This window comes from Perissodus microlepis, chromosome 1 (assembly GCF_051167445.1).
Source record: "Perissodus microlepis isolate ML-2025 ecotype Zambia chromosome 1, ASM5116744v1, whole genome shotgun sequence".
NCBI lineage: Eukaryota > Metazoa > Chordata > Actinopteri > Cichliformes > Cichlidae > Perissodus > Perissodus microlepis.
In genome coordinates, this window is record NC_140461.1 from 26,552,965 (window position 1) to 26,567,039 (window position 14,075).

Genomic DNA, 14,075 nt, shown 5'->3' on the forward strand with positions numbered 1-14,075 from the left:
ATAACATGGTTTCCACATCCAGATTTTTCCAAACAGGTGCTTGTTTAAATTCATTTCATTAGGGAAAAACTGATGGAACCTTGAATTAAACATAGTGTATCTTATGCTTTTTATATTATCAAATATCCACTTTACAAAAGTAATGTGGATAAAATTCTCCAATGTTGTATGAAGCAGTGTTCCTTTGACTTCTTTTGTGTGACTCAGCTCCTCTGTCTTCTGATGCAGACACATTGCCTATGCTCACCCGGTTCCACATTACTAAGACCCATATTTTGTTGGGTGGTGAATTTGTAGATACATTGAGCCTCCACAGCCTGTAGGTGGCCCCCAAGCCCAGCCTCAGTATCTTTGGGGAGAATTAAAATGATTTGTCTTCATTTGTGGCCAGACATTTAATTTAAGAATTAAATGAAGAACATGATCAATGATAAGTTGCAGTGACAGAAAAGCTGTGGCTTGTGTTTGTGGAGTAATCAATTCAAAATCGTGATCGAGGAGTGATGTCCACTGACAGGTAAAGTGGGATCATTGACAGGGTGACATCATGTCAGGAGGCAAATAATGGTAGCCCAAGCCACAGCCTGCCTTGATGACATCAAAAAGGGCTTATCCATCTCAACCCTCAAGAAAGATGTGCACATCCTAAAATTATCAGCCACTACAGTACAAGCTCTGCCATGTTTTTGACAGCAGGGTCGGTGAACCAACCATGGATAGGGTGTCACAGATAATGCTACTGCTGAGGTTCAACACTCTCTAAGCCCTATATGTACCAAGAGGAGATGACCCTCTAGATTACTGGACCAACATGCCACCATATTCCCTCATCTATTCCAGCTAGCCAATCTTTCCACTCCAACCACATCAGTCTCCCAAGAGAGAATATCATTCAAAGCAGGAGATTTCGTGCAAAAGACAAAATTGTCTCAGTACTGTTGAACACGTACTGTTGAACATGTTGTTTTTCTTAATAAAAATAATTAAACATGCATAAAAACACACCCTATAAATATTGATTGATGTCTTTATGTGCAGAAGCGCAACCTACAATTACTGACTGGTTCAAACAAAATATCCTTCCATACAAATAATACTATAAACCAACAGAAAAGGTGACAGACAAAAAGACAAAGACACATGAAAACATTCACATTTATTCAGTGCAATAATTTAAAATCACATTTATTTGGCCACCAGATGTCGCTGTAGTAATGTGTTCCAAATTCTCCAAAAGAGCAAATCTTTTTCCAAAACAGCTGTTCCAAATGATTTGATCTCTCGAACACTTCATTTCTCCCATCGCAAACGCAAAGGTTTAATATGAAATACTGGGTCAAGTTACAAAGTCCAGAAAACCAGAGAATATGTAAATGAAAGCCTGGGAATCCAGTGTCTCCAGAAATCATTAAACATACGGATACAGAACCAGAAGTCTTAGAGAGACAACAACAAAGTACAAGCGGAGAATGGGACAATACATTCAAAATGTAATGAGGGAAGTGGAAAACGGTGGAGAAGACAACTAACCAAACAAGACAGGAAAGTTAAAGTTAAAGACACAGGAAGTAACACTCAGCAAAATAAAACAGAGATACACAACTGAATGGGGAAAGCTATCTAAACAGGAGAAGAAGAAAGACAAAAGTGAAGGAACAGAAAGGGAACTAATAAACCTAAAGTCATTCACAGTTGTGTTCAAAATAATAGCAGTCCAACATGACTAACCAGATCAACCAGTGTTTTTGGTATAAAACATATTATTACATGGCAAATAATTTATCAGTAGATGTAGTAGAGTTAGAGAGACCAACAGACCCAACATTCTCGATATGAATGCACCTGAGTCTGTGTAACTGAATGATTAAGTGAAAGGGGCGTGCTCAAAATAATAGCATGGAGTCCAATCAGTGAGGTCATTCATTATTCAGAAGAACAGCGTGCTTTAATCAAAACGTTGATTGGATAGGGGGAAACATATCAAGAAGTGCAGAAAATCATAGGCTGCTCAGCTAAAATGATCTCCAATGCTTTAAAATGGAAAGCCAAACCAGAGAGACTACCATTCGAATGGATCGAACAATAGCCAGCATGGCAAAGACTCAGCCAATAATCAGATCCAGGGAGATCAGAGACAGTCTGAAGTTACCTGTGAGTACTGTGACAATTAGAAGATGCTTGTGTGAGGCTAATCTATCAGGAAGAAGCCCCCGCAAAGTCACGCTACTAAAAAAAAAAGACGTGCTAAAGACGATACAATTTGTCAAAGAACATATCGACTGGCCTAAAGAGAAATGGAGAAACATTTTGTGGACTGATGAAAGTAAGATTGTTCTTTTTGGGTCCAAGGACCGCAAACAGTTTGTTAGACGACCTCCAAACACTGAATTCAAGCCACAGTACACTCTCAAGACGGTGAAGCATGGTAGTTCAAGCATCATGATATGGGGATGTTTCTCTTACTATGGTGTCGGAACTATTTATCGCACACCAGGGATCATGGATCAATTCGCTTATATCAAAAATAATTGACAAGGTCATGCTGCCAACAAAATTAAGCTTATGGAGTGGCCAGCCCAATCCCCACACCTTAATCTAATAGAAAACTTGTCGGGTGACATCAAAAAAGCTGTTTCTGAGGCAAAACCAAGAAATTCAGAGGAATTGTGAATCATGCGAATTCCTGAGGTCAGATGGCCCAGGATGTGAGTGAGTGTGATGCAGTCCATCTGCATCTTAAGGATAAAGGACACTCTTTCGAGGATGCCAATGTTCACATTTTGGACAGAGAGGACAGATGGTTTGAAAGAGGAGTGAAAGAAGCCATCTATGTCCACTGTGAGCGACCATCTTTGAACAGAGGCGGGGGTTTACGACACCAACTCTCTGCCATCTATAATCCAGTTTTGAGATCCCTTCCCAGACGCCTTAACGCCCACTCACATCCTGGGCCATCTGACCTCAGGAATTCGCATGATAAGGTGGGGCCAGGTTTCACAATGAACACACCCGAAACTCTGGCTGATTGGGACCCACACCCAGTTTCACACCTTGGCTCAGGCGATTAGAGGATCATCAGGGGGTCCTTTTGTCCCTCTGTGGGGGGATACTCCCACTAGGTTTATATCTGGGACTCTCCACCATTTGACCTTAGAACTGAAGAAGCTTCTCGGATGAGAGGTGAAACGTCTTCAAGTAACTTAAAGAAGTCCAGACGCTTTTCTTTGCAAGCTCCTTTGACTACGATGACCTGGATGACTGAGAACCTTCACAGACATATATATATATATATCACCAGCAATAAAAGTGTCTGTATATAATGATACATTTGTGTGATGGTTATGAATAAATATTTCCTCTAATAGTTAAAATGTTATGCTTTTATCCAGACTAAATGAAGATCTTCTGGATTAGTGAGATGCTGCTTCCTCTCCAGCTTACAGTCTAAGGAGCTTGGAAAGAAAAGCGTCTGGACTTCTTAAAGTTGCTTGAAGACTTTTCACCTCTCAACCGAAAAGCTTCTTCAGTTCTAGGGTCAAATGATGGAGAGTCCCAGATTTAAGCTCTATGGGAGTAACCCACCAAGAGGGACATGGGCCCCCTATTGATCCTCTACCTAATCACATGAGCCAAGGTGTGAAAACGGGTGTGGGTCACAATCATGCATGGTTTCGGGTGTACTCATAGTGAAACCTAGCCCTAACCCTATCATGTGATTTCCTGAGGTCAGATGGCCCAGGATGTGAGTGGGCGTTAAGGCGTCTGGGAAGGGATCTCAAAACTGGGTTATAGATGGCAGACAGTTGGTGTTGTAAACCACCACCTCTGTTCATAGATTGTCATTGACAGTGGACATAGACGGCTTCCTCCACTCCTCTTTCAAACCATCTGTCTTCTCTGTCCTAAATGTGAACATTGGTGTCCTCGAAGGAGTGTCTTTGTCCTAGATGCAGATGGACTGCCGAGTCTTGTCCCGTGGAGGTGGCTCTTCTATGTTGTGCCATGCGTTTATGAAGTGGCTGTTTGGTCTCTCCAATGTAGAGGTCTGGGCATTCCTCACTGCACTGTACAGCATACACCACATTGTTAAGTTTGTGTTTAGGAGTTCTGTCTTTGGGATGAACCAGTTTTTGTGTGGCTGGGTCTGAAGTACACTGGGATGTTGTGCTCGGAGAAGACTCTCCTGAGTTTTTCTGATAAAGATGCTACATAGGGGATGACAATATTGTTGTGTTTGTCTTTCTGATCCTCCCTAGTTTCTGTCTGATCGTCTTCTCTGTGCCTCTTTGCTGACTTGATGAAAGACCAAATAGGATAACCACATGTTTTAAGAGCTTCCTTTACATGTGTGTGTGTTCAGTGGAGGAAATACAGTCTTACATCCTAAATACTGTACAGTCATATTAAAGCTCTGGGTGCTCTCTGCGGGGCAGGTAGGTAATAACGTAGCAGCTTCCAGAAGGCAGAAGAGGGCAGCATTGAGCTTTTTCCCTTCCAGGTGACACAGTCTGCAGCTTTGCAGAGTTTTAAGGCCTCTGAAGATGAACTTGTGCTCAAGACTCTGGCTGTCTCAGTTTTAATCAAAACCACGTGAGTCTGCAACTTCTTGAGGGATGCTTGGATACTGTTCAGCAGGTCGACTCCTGAACCAGAATCTTCTGAGCAGGGGACCAGAACCACTGTCTGACTCTGCTTTATGCAGTCTAACACAGCCTCTCCTACAGGAGCAGACAAGCACAGATCAGAGTGCGTTGTTTTCCCCTTGATTGAATTTGTAAGGACAAAATTTAGAATAACAATTTTGTAAAAATATGAAAAATGTAAGCACCTCTCTCTGGTACAACATCAGGACTGTAGCAACAGAGACTATAACCAAATCTGTACTTCATTTCACTCTCCAGCCTTTTTCTGTCATCTTCATTTAGTCCTGGATCTGTGCTACTCTTGTAATACATCAAGCAGGCGTTGTAGCTTTTTCCATCTAAATGGAAAGAAATAAAAATGTTGTTTTAAAAGTGGATAGAAAAAAGCAGATTTTTGCCGTTCTGACAAAAATGTGAACACAGACAATGTTTGAATTAGCAAAATGTATGAATACTACCTGGGATGGTTCGATGGCAGCCAAGAATTTGACGAAGGAAAAGCGTGATCTCGACTTTAAACTTTGCATAAATAATTGCTGTTAGTACCATCACCATCAGCACAAAGCCCACAATCCATAAAGCCACAAAGTAAGAGGAAGGAGCAGCTGTAGGGAGTGATGGGGATTTTCTAAATTAGCTCATCTAATAAATAAACACATTAAAGAGTATTATTAAGTACTCAAAATGTTCAGCTGGCCATACCTTTTTGTTTTAGAGTGATAGTGACAAGGCTTGTTTGGTAGGCAGATTGCAGTTTACAGGTATAATTTTTTGACAGATGGTCCTCTGATACTTTTCTGAAGATTAGAGATGTTCTCATGCTGATTCCCTCTGTGCTGATGACCCTGAGAAGAGAAGGAAATGACTGAGGCAGATCTAAAAACAGAATTCATATCTGAGCTGATGTGACTACATATAACATCAGTGTGACCCACAGAGGACCTGTGTGTGAAATATTTACCGTGTATCATTATAGAAAACTGGTAGACTAGTGTCTGCATCCACAAATGAATTTCCATTTAACCAAAACAAGTCATCAGTGTCTGACATCATAACTGCTTTACAATCAATCACCACTGTTGAACCTAGAAAAAGCAGAGTTAAGACAGGTTGTTATAAACGATTAACATTTAAGCTTTAGCCAAGAGTATGAAGGTGTATGAATATAGACAATAACTCACCTAAATCTACCTCAAATACCTGCTTGTTCTCTGGTGAAATTATCACTGCTTTCTTAGTTATTTCTGTGGAAATAAAAAAAAACCTTTTGAAAAGCACGTATTAAAATCATTAAAAATAAATATCTGCAAAATGTGTTTTTCTTACTGCTTGGTTGGACATCAAGTTTCACCGTAGAGGTCATGTTATATATTTGACCATCATACAGGTAAGACCGGGTGCAGGTATAGTAGCCACTGTCCTCTTTTTTCACACTTGGGAAGTAACCGTCTTTTGGTGATGACCCGCCCTCCTACAACATATAAGCTCAATTTTTAAGTAGTCAGCTGTCAAATTTGGAAAAACATTAAAACCCTGTAACAATATTTTACAGTTTGATCTCATTCACATAATCTGCTCTGTTTACCTTGTGCCATGTGATGCCGCTGCTGGTGATATTCAGGGTGTTAAAGCGAACATTTTTTTCAGGGCAATACAACTTGCAGTACTCCTCTGTGTAACATACTTTAGAGATCTGGTTCATTTGTTCAGAGTCTCTGGACTGCGCTGTGTATACTTTGAGGCTTATCCAGGACTGTCTGCTGGAATTCCTACCAAGGAAAGAAAACAGTAACAGGAAGTTTTTACTTTCATTCTGAGCAACAAGCAAAATGAAACAAAAAAATGGGAAAGTAAGAGAAGACTTAAAGAATTAGTTTTAAAATGGTGTTCATCTACTTATTTGTCCATCAGGATTTATTATTAGCTGAGAAAGTTTTGTGCTGCAAACAGTGAAATGAAACTAACATATCTGGTATTCTGTATAAAAATCCCTCTCAGCTTCGCCTTCAGTAATCCATTCCTTTAACGCTGGATTACTGAGAGGCTCTTCTCTGACCCACAGAAGATGAAACCTAATAACCTGTGATACACTCATGCTTCTTGTGTGCCGTTGTCTGATTTTATTTTACCTGATTTATTTATTTTACTCACAACAGAACTCAGAAAACAAATGTTTTGACTGAGACGTACCATTTCAGGAAAACACTCATTTTGAATTTGATGACATGTCTCAACAAAATTCAACAAAACACTTTTCAACCAATAAAAGGTTGAGAAGGAAGTGTTTGTGTTACACATGAAAATCATGATTTTAACTTTAGGCCTGCAGGCAGCACTGGTTTAAATTTAATTTATCATGAAAATCACAGCATGGGCTCAGGGACACTTGTGCCATCCACTAATGTAGGCTAATGCACCACCATGCAAAGAACAACATAATCATCTTCTATGATTCACTGAGGCAAAGCGAAAAACTGTCCTGAGGTCAGACGAAACAAAACTTGAAAGATTTTTTGGCAACGTGTTACACAGCTTGTAATAATGGATGCTGGTATATACATATACATGTTTTAAAGCCACATATACTCTATGACTATGTCTTTCGGAGAAGGCCTTGCATATTTCAGCAAGACAATGCTAAACTGCATACTGCTGTCATTACAACAGCATGGCTTTGAAGTAGAAGAGTCCAGGTGCTGAATTGGCCTGCCTGGTGTTTAGACCTTTCACCAATCAAAACACTGGACAAAAAAAATAGGGCAATGAAGAGTGACTGTTGAGAATGGGACAACATTCCTTTCCCAAATATCCAGCAGCTGCTCTACCCAGTTCCCCGATGTTCACAGACTGTTGTTCAAAGAAGAGGTGATGCTACACAGTGTTAAACATGGCCCTGTCCCACCTTTTGAGACATGCGGCTGCTGTCAAATTCAAAGTTATTAATTGAAAATTATTAAGAATGATTAAAATGATTGTTTTCTTAAAATTTACTTAAAATGGTACATTAGTTGTTAAACCATCTAAGTTTATAAAAAAATGAATGTTTTCTATGTTCTAGTTTGAATAAAATATGGCTTTGTCCCAGTTTTTCTGTACCTTAACAACAACCCGCCGTCCTCAGTTGTGTTTCAGGATTTGCTAACTTCAGATGGCGGGTTGTTATTTGCAAACACAGGATCCTCACATATATGTTACCAGCATTTAGGGAAACTGTCATACCATAATGCCAACAAGCAACCTGGTTCAGTACAAATATAAAAAGTGCTTTTCTGGTGCCGTGATGTTCAATAACAACCTTAAAATGTTATAATAAAATATAATACAAGTTAAACTTGCTCTGCTATCCTGTCGTATAGGAAATAGTACTTTATGTCAGTGTGTGGGCACGACTTTTGTTTGATGTCAGTCTTAGACAAGGAAACCATTCATTTTACCGAAAAGAGCAGGAGTAATTCCCCTGATGGTTTACTGAAGCTCTGAGAATAACAAGGATTCTTCCATGAACCAGCACACCCATCTGCCTCTGCTCAGCTGATGTTGACATGTTGAAGAGTTTCATTTCATCCACGGTGTGACTGGTCCAGAACACCTCAGCATCTCCATCACGGTACTCTCTGTAAGAAGGGCACTGCAGTACTGCCATCTCACCTGCCTCGACATTTACTTCCTGGAAACTCAGTGGGCACACACCTGTCAATGACATTCATAATGACATGTGAAAAAAAGCATTGCTTTAGTCTAAAATGATCATATTTGTCTGGTTAATGAAACTCGGGCTTCACAGTGCAGTCACTAGCAGTATTCTACTTTTACCCTGAGATAATGTCACCGATATCTTTAAATGCCACAGCATTACCACAAAGGGCAGGCAGTACAGCCCTGGTGCCCCTTAGCAGGCTTCCAGAAACTGGCTAATAAGAAAATTGGGGGGGTTGGTGCAGGGGCTATAATAACTTGTTGCAGACAGAGGAATTAATGAGGGGCTCCCTAAAGAATCAGAATTAGAGAAATAAGTATGACGTTTAATGTAAAAATGTTTTAGATTCCCCTAATAATGTAAAAGAATGTAAATGGTTATTGTGTGCTGTCCTATTTAGAAGGTTCTGCTCTGTGAATTCTCTCCACGCTTCTTCCAGTTGGCGCCTGCTCTTGCTACCTAAAAGGAATTTGATGAATACTGCGCTCCTTCAGGCAATGGCTGCCATTCTGGGGTTTTAAAAGGCTTATGAGGCGCATAACTGTCATGATCTGTGTCCAGGCAGACAGGAAAGGACCGAAATGCAGACTCAGACACGAAAATGAAACAAACTCAAAAGGGCAGCTTTATTGCTGGACACCAGAAAGAACTAAACTGGAATACAAAAAAAAAAAAATGTACACATGTACACTGATGGACACATTTGCAGGACCATGAATGCTTTAGGCAGCTGTAGACTTACACTGTAAAAAAAAAATTCCGTAGAAAAACGGAAAATGTCCTGGTAATTTTTTGCCAGTACATCGGCATCACGGGCATCGGCAAAATAAAATAAAAAATTGCTCGTACTCATGCTGCCCCGACATCAGCCAGCGCATATTGGGAATGGTATAGGCACCGATCGGTTTTCTATCACCCATTTCCTGGGAGTAAGGGCGCCCTCCGTATGCGAGGTGCACCTGCTGCTTGCGGCACAGGGAGGAGAGGGATTCACTGGTGGCTGGAGCGGCATCTAATAACCAACTCTCAAAATAAAACAAAACAACAAACACGAAAACACCAGACATTATAATACAGACTTATAATCTGCACCAATGCTTTACCGAAATTCTATACGCGAAAAGTGTGCGCCTGCTCGCTGCTGAAGTCAAAGTAAACTTTATTGTCATCTCCGCTACATACAGTCCAGTATATAGAGAGACGAGACGACGAGGCTCCTTTTGCAGCAGTGCAAGTAAACAAACAATATATATAAGAGTAAGAAAATAAATATACACTTTAGGACTAGGGGTAAAGGGATCAATAACAACCAAACAGGCTAGGACCGCCACTGCTGCTGGGTCAGGTCGTGATGTCACTGATAACATTGTTAAACACGGTGTTAGGAAGCAGAATTAATAAATAACAGACTGGACTTACTGGAAGTCAGATAGGCTTGTGAATAATAACGAAACCATAACACAAAGAGCAGTGCTTGGATAAAGTGGGGGCACTGCAGGGGCAATGTTTTGTAAGGGGAGGGTAAAGGGACTAAAATAATTTAATCACACATAATGAAAGAAATGAGAGGAACAAAGTAAAAACGAAACTGAGGATGAAAATGCCTTACATTGCCTGTATTTAGCTTTCTTTAAACTGCCTTAAAAATAAAATCTCTGCACACCTGAAGAAACAACAGGTGCCTATGAGGGAAAAATACAACTTCCCCGCACTGTCTTGCTTGTCACCATTTTATTGAATCACATTTCATTCCAACAGACTTTCATCAGTTTTGTTCACTGTTTTGTTTGTAATTGATAAAAGTCAGTTGGAAGGAGATGTTCTGATTGAATTAATTTCTTTATAGATGTCAGCTTTGGAATGTCAGTCATTTATCTTCCACCAGTATTGCTTAAAAATAACTTTTTAATGTAATAATCTCATCACTTGTCAGCATCACATTTATATTATTCACAAGGCTGTAAGGAGCCAGGCGAATGAGTACTTACACACGCTCATGTGCCTAATATTGTGCGTGTATTTTTAGCAGCTTGGTATACTTTAACAACACTGCAAATTCATTTTTTGAATAAACATATTTTGGTCTTTTTTGGGTTTTTTTTGTTTTTTTTGTTTGTATTGTTCACGCTCAAAACACCGTTAACCACTCAGTTTAAACTCGACATTTCCAACAGTGTTTAATAATAAGTTTCATTGTAAATGTAAAAGAGCAATGTTTTTTTAGATTATGAACTGTAGATTTATGTTCTAAATAAAAAAAAATCACCCATAAAACATGAAGAGGTCTTACCTGGTGTCGATGTAAGGAAGACGAGAAAAAGAAGGAGAAGGCTTATTTTTCCGTTCATATCGTCTCACGTCAAAACTCAACACGAATCTTCTTAGGAGCTAAAGTGAAGAGAACTGAACTGGAATGTCTGACTGTTCGCTTTATAATTTCAAATAAAGTTCGGGGAAAAAAAAGTGAAGAGTGCGCAGTCCCGGACTACTACTACTATGTGACGTAGTCTGTGTACGTAGATGATTTTGTTTTTCATGCTTTCGTTTCTAGGTGCTGTACGAAGTCAGTTCAGCATAACAGGAGTGAAGCTTTCTTTGGATTAACTTGCTAAACAAAACCTAAAATCCCAGTTCGTAGGTGTCTTATCAAGCTTATCCTTTAAGCTTGGCTCCCTGCTTTAGAGTGTGTAGGTGGCCTTAAGTTAAGTAAATATTTGCGGATCACGAAATTCATGAAACGTGAAACATGAACATGAAACGATCCGTGTGAGTTTCCGTCAAAGGCTGATGATGATAAAATGGTGATTAATCCCCCCTCCACACACACACACTCCCATAATAATAATAATAATAATGATGATGATAATAATATGCAACAGTCCTGCAAAAAATTGGAATAAATCGCACTGAACAGTAAGATGGTATTTATTGGTAATTATTTTTTTCTCAGTGGGTAAACTGAAAAATAAAACAACAAAAAAATGACATAAAATATTCCTTATCAGATTATAACAACTAATAGCAACATTTACCGTAATTATACTATATCAAATATTTTCGAACCCAAAATTACTCACTATTGCCAAAACCAAAATAAAAAATAAAAAAATAAAAAGGGCAGGCCAAATTATAAAGAAAGTCAATTTACCAAGTCTTGAAAAATAAAACTGAACAAAAGAATAAGAAAATAAAAAATATCCATCCAGATCTTTACAAACAACAACATGAAATTAAACTTAATTGGATAAAGTAATTCTCAAATAAATTTGCAAAATAAAGTAAGAATAAAATAAGGAAATCTCAATTCTGAAATGAATTTGTCAAACACAACCAATTTTGTCTTGTTTTAAGCTTGTTTGTTTCACAAGGAACTGAACTCTCTGTTTGCAACTGAACACCTCCAGCTCTTTGGTCTTCCTCTTTTGCAAAGAGAAATTCTGGAGAAGAGAACAGAGAAATATGAAGATTTCACAGGATTCCTGCTCAAGTTGAGCCAAACCTTAACAGTGGAGTGTTGTCTCAGAACAATACAAAGTTTCTAAAAACAAGTTAAAGGCAACCTCAAATGAAAATACACTAGTTCAAATAGGATGGTTGAAAATCTCTTGTCATAGGCCAAACTGTAAATAGGTAAAAAGTATGTGTTTCACGCTCTTTTTATGGTAAATGGCCTGTATTTGTATAGGACTATAAAGAGGTTTCACTAACACTAGTGCGTGTACAGTTTCTTGTCGATTTTAAATACCATGTCCAGACATGGTTCTTTATTATTAGTGTTGTAAAGACTCACCTTTCAGCACAATCACTTCACCAGATGCATCTTGCTTCCATTAACTGAAGATTTAAGATGTTCTGGTTGTGAAAGGCAACCCCCTGCCTACCTACAACAGTATGAGGTTCAGTATCCTGGAGCTAGAAGTGCTAGATGTGAGACAAGGTGTCAAACTGAACGCCAGCATATTGACACAGACACACATGGCCTGCAGGATCCTGACGGACAGGCAGATATCCAGCCAGAGACACACCCTGCTCCTTTACCCACCAATCAAGATGAGGTGATGAGGAACTCCTGATTACGATGAGGAAGATTAGGCAATTCATGATTCATTTATCTCCTCCCCGTTCTTGCAGTTCCTCAAGATCTTTAATTTGCACTGTCTCATCTGATGAAATCAAATCCTCCATTCCTCAAACGCATCTGCAACATGAGCAGTTCCCAGTGATTGATTCAGCAACCTGTAAATCACCCTCTCAGCTCCCACAGATTAGTCGTCATTCTGGTACAGTTCCTGCTACCAGCCCTCCTTCACAGAATTCATCAATATTAGATGCTGCAGTTCCTTCAAGTGGTTTGCCTAGACCAGTTTTTCCTACACAAGATGACACTCCCTCGCTGCAGGATCCTTACCAGATCCCCTGTGTTCAACCTGCTGTTCCATTAGATGAACCTTTCATTTGCATTCCAGAATAAAAGCAGCACCTTCCTTTAAAGCAGCAACCAGCTACATCTATGGTTTGCATGCACAGAAACCGTCGGTACCCATTACTGCTAGTTCTAGTCACCCTGTTACTACCAGAACACATGTATATAAGCTTGAGGGTCCTTCTTTCCCAGACCTTACCAGAGAAGATGAAATGCAATACAGTATGTTACGGATGGCCCTTACCAACCTTCTTGTCCCTCACGAGACAGAGCACTTCAAATATCATGTCCTTCTCGATCATCTGAGAGTATACCAAGCTAAACGATTAGCTCTTGCCTTTTCCTATGCTCCTGACCCATATACTCAAGCCATCAAAGCCCTCGATGAGCATTACGGGCAACCCAGACAATTAACATTGAAAGAACTACGGAATACACTAGAGCTTCCTCCTATCAGAGCAGGCGATGGTCGGACTCTGGATAACTTCGCTCTTCGTGTACAAGCTCTAGTTGGTTTGCTTTGCACCATGGGTGATCAAGGACAGAACTACATTGTGGGTCCCATGTTGATCACCTGCTTGAAAAGCTGCCTGCAGAGCATTCTAGTCGCTTTAAACGGCATGTTTATAGGGAACAAGGAGAAATGACGTATACCTTACCTTTGTTCTCATCCTGGTTGCAAATGGAGTGCAGGTGTCAACCAAGAAAGGACCGTGCTGTTTCATCCTTCAACCAGCCATGTGCCCGTAAGTATTCATCTCCACTCACAACAATTCTACATCAAATACATCTGATGATCCGGTACAGCCAGCACAGCCCATCATAACGACTAAGGCAACATGCGCATATTGCTGCTCACCTGAACACCACATCAGCAAGTATCCTGAGTTTATTCACAAAACAAAGGACGAGAGAATAAACTGGATAAAGAGGAACAAATGGTGTTGGGGTTGTGCTAGGACTCATCAGGCTGCAAAGTGTGATCTGAGAAAAGACTTTGCCACCTGCATGGGACGACATCTACAGAGCCTGTGTGATGTAAATCAGAGACCTAGAACTGAAGTTAATCCTGTAGTGAGGACATTGTCTTTTGATAGACAGGGTGATTGTCCTAGTGTACTATTAAAGGTTGTGAAAGTGCTCCTGTGTAATGGCAAAAGAACTCTTGAAACATATGCAGTACTTGACAACGGCTCCCAATGTACCATGCTTCTGACATCAGCTGCGCAGCATCTCCACCTAACTGGGAAAGCTGAAAACGTATCACTCAGAACTGTCTGTCAAGAAGTTGAAAGCATTCAAGGTTCTTTAA

At 39.9% G+C, this 14,075-nt stretch overlaps 1 protein-coding gene across 1 annotated transcript; it reads right to left on the reverse strand.

Moving 5' to 3' along the window:
* Window positions 1-1,019: 1,019 nt before the first annotated feature.
* LOC146393937 (interleukin-1 receptor accessory protein-like) lies at window positions 1,020-11,171 on the reverse strand. The gene is made up of 10 exons (XM_084923350.1): window positions 10,631-11,171; window positions 8,078-8,333; window positions 6,229-6,412; window positions 5,970-6,114; window positions 5,825-5,887; window positions 5,605-5,728; window positions 5,346-5,488; window positions 5,102-5,248; window positions 4,829-4,981; window positions 1,020-4,718 (listed from the first exon to the last, which is right to left on the reverse strand). The coding sequence occupies exons 1-10, from the start codon at window positions 10,686-10,688 to the stop codon at window positions 4,399-4,401; spliced, it is 1,593 nt and encodes a 530-aa protein (XP_084779476.1). The 5' UTR covers window positions 10,689-11,171; the 3' UTR covers window positions 1,020-4,398.
* Window positions 11,172-14,075: the final 2,904 nt, after the last annotated feature.

What these genes read in the sequence shown, in the direction of transcription:
- LOC146393937 (XM_084923350.1), bottom strand. Translation starts at nt 10,688, where the DNA reads ATGAACGGAAAAATAAGCCTTCTCCTTCTTTTTCTCGTCTTCCTTACA. An exon ending in GCGGCATCACATGGCACAAG is followed by an intron (nt 6,115 to 6,228) that starts GTAAACAGAGCA and finishes TATATGTTGTAG; the next exon opens with GAGGGCGGGTCATCACCAAA. An exon ending in TATCACTCTAAAACAAAAAG is followed by an intron (nt 5,249 to 5,345) that starts GTATGGCCAGCT and finishes CACTCCCTACAG; the next exon opens with CTGCTCCTTCCTCTTACTTT.